Consider the following 5757-nt stretch of genomic DNA (forward strand, 5'->3'; position numbering starts at 1 on the left):
TCAGCGTACGCTTCAATGGAAGAGAGATAGAGTCTGATTACAGAGAGAAAGAATACTGAAGAAAGAAGCAAGAAGTGGAAGCCAAATCACTGTAAAATTGCACTGTTTGGAAGGGCACAACAGACCGCGCACTGTTTATTTTCAACAGTAACCGAAACACTGTTCCTAAGCTACGTTTATCTGTAAGCTACATTTGAGGATCGAGATGCGTCCAAATCAAAAGCTTTGCTGGTCAAGGAAAAGTCAAGCACCCAACAAACACAAACAATAGCTCATCTCAAGCCCATGCTGCTGCCTTCCTATCCTACACCCCGCCAAATCACTAACCTTCACCACACCACCTGCTGCCCCTGTCTCTTTCACCCCATCAGAAACACAAAAGCCACGCCCCTACACCCCACCATCGCAGTTCCACCACACCACCACAAAACACAACAGCCCCCACACACTGCACCTCCATCTAATCACAGCCCGCATCACCACACAACTGCACCAAGCCAACTTTCCCGCATCACTCCCTCTCATCAAACCACCAACACTCCACCGCCACCCTCGCAATACACAATACGGAAGCCCCTGCACAACTCGCTGCACCTTGCTTTGACATTGAATCACAGCAAACAAGCCTAGTAACTGTAAGTCTGTAATTGAATAACTGAAATACCAGATGAGTGAACAAATTTGAGAAAGACAATCAATCACGTAAGGCAATGACAATTCAAGAAAACCATGCATTTACAACAAGTATCAGGCTTAAGCCAGTTCATAACAAGCTAAATTCCAACCAACCAAAACTTTGACTTGAAAACAGAATGCATAACAGCAAAACACAACCAAAAAAACACCTAGGAAGACGTACAGCAAGACTTTTTTGCAGTAGTCTCAGATGGTGCCCCTACCACTATAGTTTGACCTCCTGCAAGAGCTGTAGGTGGTGGTTCATTAGACGAAAGAGACTTCTTGCTAATGATCCGGTATATCTCAGAGAGAATAGTTTGAAATGCCTTCTCAACATTTGTTGCTTCAAGGGCAGACGTTTCTATGAAAGAAAGACCCTCTTTTTCGGAGAAACTCTGAGCATCTTCCGTGGCAACAGCACGCAGATGCTTAAGATCAGTCTTGTTTCCAATAAGCAAAATCACAATATTGGCATCAGCGTGGTCCCGTAGCTCCTTCAACCACCGACTCACATTGTCAAATGTTGTAGGTTTCGTCACATCATAAACTAGGAGAGCACCAAGCGCACCCCTGTAGTATGCACTTGTAATTGCCCTATAACGCTCTTGACCTGCAGTGTCCCATATCTGAGCCTTCACAGTTCTTCCTTCAACCTAGAAAAAGATTATTAAAAAAAAAATAAAAAATAAAAAAACAGACGACATACTATCAACATCCTTTTTATACAGGCCAAATCTTATTCTTCAGGTCAAACTATATCACAATTGTACATAAGTTTATTGCAGTAAATTAATGTCACAATGGGCAGTGAATGGATATTATGGTGTCTGGAGGATACAATTTTCCTTCTTTGAGCCTTTTTTGTCTCTAAATTATTCACTGGTTCAATATATAAGCAATCCATATCATATTTGATCAAATCCTGTGAATTGCAACCGTAGCGATGGCCATATACTGCATTATATTTCATCATTTCCAGCTTCAAGAAGCACATTAATTTAAAGAACTACCTGGAAATCTAATACAATTATGCACCAACCTTTGGTTAGTTTTAATAAGCCTGGACAAGAACTGGATGTTTCATCTAACCTAAGGCTGAACTCTTAATTCAATGAAGACCTAATTTCACGACAGCAGGAGAAGCAGCAGTACAAAAGAGAAAACTAGATTGAAAGTTTATACCAAAGAATTGAAAGAGAAATTGGAGATATTGGTGGCAAAACTCTTAAATTAGCAACAAACTATCTTGGATCAACAAGAAGCTTCTTTCATTGTTACGAGTCCTAGCTTCCTTTTCCTATAATACGGCAAATGCCCAATAACAAGTAGAAAGCATACACTGGTTTTCATATATTCTACATAGTAATCATATTGTAGTTCTCAACTTAATAGCTTTCACATTTATAAAATGGAAACCATGTCAGCCAGCTTATGCAAATCATTCAATGCCCTGAAAATCCCATTTGTAGAGACATGGTGAATTGTTTATAACACTTGCTCAAGGTCTAGGCAAACATCTGCAAAATTGTAATACTAAAGACTAAAGCCAATTGAGAGTTTCATTTAAAATTCAAAAAAATTAGGTAGGCGGATATGTTATACTCCCTCCGCCCACAATTATCTGCACCAAACGTCCTTTTTGCGGACTCCTAGGCAAAACTTTTAGTGGAGTTTGATTAAGTTTGGGTGGGTTTAATTAAGTGGGAAAAAGTAGGGAAAGAAGTGGTCCCTAATTTTTTTGTTTTTGGGTGGGTTAAAGTGAGTGGGAAAAAGGTGAGAAATTGAGGGCCCCCTTTTATGAGTGGGAAAAAGGTGAAAAATTGAGTGTAATTAAAAGATGTTAAACAAAGTTAAAAAATAAAAGTAAGGGTAAGGTGGTCTTTTTACTCTTTAAAATTTACTAAAAGAGGAAAGAAAAAAATTTGTGGCACATAATAGAGAGTACCCATTTATGGCAAATGTTGCAGATAATTGTGGGCGGAGGGAGTATTAAGTTTCAATTCCTTAGACATCTCACTAGTCAAAGTTACGCATTAACTAACAAAGTAAGGTGACTAACAGATCAAAGCTCATCAAACATGATTCTTTAATTAGGTTAAACAAAATTTTCCACCAATAAATATAAGTTCGATAATGAAAACTTCCTCCCCCGCATTTGTCCTCCCTGAAGTTCATTAAAAATGTTTCTTTAATTACATCAAACAAGATTTTCTATTAATAAATAAGTCTCAGTAATGATTTAATGAAGACTTCCTCTCCTGCAATTTTCCTCCCTAAGCTTCTTCTATTCACACACAAACAGTCACAGTCACAGTCACATGCATAAAGTCCCCAAAGACAGCACAGCAACTACCTATTACAAGGACAAGGAACTTAGCAACAAATTGAAGATTGTGTCATTTTTTTTTAATCTACAAAAATAACTCATGACAAAACAGAAACATGTCAACAGGATTTTTCAAGTTAAGCTGACCTTTTAAAACCGCAAGCAAAAAAATTTAATCAACTATACATATATTTTTAAATAAACCACGCATAATTGAAAATCTCAAGCAGAAGAAGTGCCTAAACAACTTTTAAAAATTGCATCTACAGCTTGAAAAAAAAAAAAAAAAAAACCCTGATAAAGCAACAAACGATGAACATTTACAGTTAAAAGCTAAAGAAGTAAATGGGATATAATGATCTCACAACAGACACCAACATTCCATAAGAATCAAGGACTCATTGTGAGAAAAATAAAACAGGGTAGAGCTCCAATTAGCTCTATTCTGATCCTTGAGCCAATGTATTTGGGATTTTAGTATTACAGATTCTAGCTTCCTTTCACACTTTTAGTATTACTGGACAAGACATGGTGGCCTTCTTCCGTGTTTTATAACTTAGGATAGCTTATTACAGCTGATTTTCTCATATACAACAACCAACAAAATAATTTTGCTCCAACATGAATCGTCATACGGAACTATCTGATATAGAAAAAGGGACATAACAAGATAATTAGTTGAAACAGTTTGAAAAATGTGTGTAAAGTAAGAGAAAAAAAAACATCCAAGTTAAAATTAAGAGAGTTTTTAAAGAGAAACAAGAATAAAATTCAAGAAAATTTTTAAGGAGTGGTAAAAACGTGAAAAAAATATAAAGGTTTATGAAAACTTTAGTAAAGGAAAGCAATAAAGTTTTAAAGGACTGATTATGGCATACAATGGAAAAAATTTTAGCATTGATCTCGTCAAGCAATATCACCAAAGACAAGTTTAAAGGGAACCACAAAAACAAATTAAGGGAGCGGCTTCAAATATAACAAGGACATTAAACACGGATACATAAAGTCTCATTTGCTTGATGCATGATAGTATTTTGTAGTAATATGGGGCTTCTATACTTGGACAGAGGGAATAATAACAACATGCATATTCCAATAAAGATCATTGGGTGCAAATTATAATAATAGATCATGACTTATATGATCTCCATGACCATGGATAAAATATATCACTTTACATTAATAAATGACTTGTTCACATCCATAGGGGATAAAATGGAATAAATAAAATTAAGAATGTCCTGAACCACCATGTGCATGGGCATCCACCAAAGTACAGTACAACTTTTGAACAACATGAATAGAATTCCTATGAAATGCACAAAGAAGACGGACAAAGAAACACAGATTAATTCGAATAAGACATCTAATTAAAAAATAAAAAAATCACCACATAAGCTGTTTATAACCAAACCCAAAGTTTTAAAAAGCGTGTAGGGGAACACATGACACCATTATACATACCAAAAACAAAATTTTATATTGGATAAAATCATGGACTTAAATTAATTGTATAACAAGCATACATCTCATAAGATGCAATACCATTCCCAAATTAACATCTACCTACAAGAAATCAATAGAACTGTGCAAATTCGCAAGTATAAATTTACTTTTTTTAGAACGACAGAAACAACATTTTATACCAGGTTCAAAGAACACCACACTAAAGTCGAATATCATGTATTTGGAAGGCAAGATCACCAAAAAAAAAAAAAAAAAAAATTAAAATAAATAAATAAATAAATAACAGGCAATTGAAATGGTTCTCACTTCTTACATCAAAATTCAAAATTTGGTCCGATCCAGTTAAATATTTAAGGCAAAGTAAAAACGACATAAATGAAAATTCTCAGATTCCAGTTTAAATCCAATAATGGTGCAAATTAATGGTGACAAGTACCCGAATGAATCATTTTATCAGAATTCATAGAGTGGCAAATTAATGGTGCAAATTTTAAATCCAATGCATTTCAGAAATCACACCCAAAAAAACCTACCCAAATTAAAAATTCGTATTAATAATAAAAAATAAAAAAAAAATTAATGAAGTCAAAAATTTAGGCAAAAAATAACAGTACCTGAATGAAATTTTCAAGAAACAAATAAGTATAGAGTAGAAAAAGAGAGTAAAAATTAAGAATGAGGACCTGAAGAGTACGAGTAGCGAATTCGATGCCAATGGTGGATTTAGATTCCAAGCAAAACTCATTACGAGTAAATCGAGAAAGAAGATTAGATTTACCGACTCCGGAGTCGCCGATTAGCACTACTTTGAACAAGTAATCGTATTCTTCTTCCGGTTTCCTCGCCATTTTGAGTTGCTGATTCCTCCCTCTCCCCTCTTGATCAATGACGATCTCTCCTGGATTTGGAAATTAGAGAGACAACGAGGGTGAAAAAAAAAGGGGCTAAAGTATTGGCATCATTTGATATAGTGTATTTCATACAAATTACGATAGTGGAAAAACATATTTAACGCTGCGGCGCTTTTGATATACATAAATAACAAAAAATTAAAAATAAATCAAATAAGATTGATATTGAAAAAAAAATAAAAAAAAAATAAAAAAAATATTAATTATGCTATTAGGAAGCCGTTTCCTAGTAAGAAATTAAAATATTTTGAAATTTCTAAATAGAGAATATATGAATAACAAAAGAAAGCTTAGGGAATAATAGTAATAGTAATAATCAAGTATAAATCAATTATTTCTAAAACGCAAATTTTTTTTTTTAATTTTTGTTACAAA

General features: G+C 34.4%; 1 protein-coding gene across 1 annotated transcript; it reads right to left on the reverse strand.

Annotated features, from left to right (window-relative positions):
* Positions 1 to 680: 680 nt before the first annotated feature.
* LOC110695654 (ras-related protein RABA2a) lies at positions 681 to 5467 on the reverse strand. The gene is made up of 2 exons (XM_021872868.1): positions 5155 to 5467; positions 681 to 1331 (listed from the first exon to the last, which is right to left on the reverse strand). Exons 1-2 carry the CDS (start codon positions 5317 to 5319, stop codon positions 846 to 848), a joined length of 651 nt encoding a protein of 216 aa, XP_021728560.1. The 5' UTR covers positions 5320 to 5467; the 3' UTR covers positions 681 to 845.
* Positions 5468 to 5757: the final 290 nt, after the last annotated feature.

The sequence above is a fragment of the Chenopodium quinoa genome, unplaced genomic scaffold (genome assembly GCF_001683475.1).
Source record: "Chenopodium quinoa cultivar QQ74 unplaced genomic scaffold, ASM168347v1, whole genome shotgun sequence".
Taxonomy (NCBI): domain Eukaryota; kingdom Viridiplantae; phylum Streptophyta; class Magnoliopsida; order Caryophyllales; family Amaranthaceae; genus Chenopodium; species Chenopodium quinoa.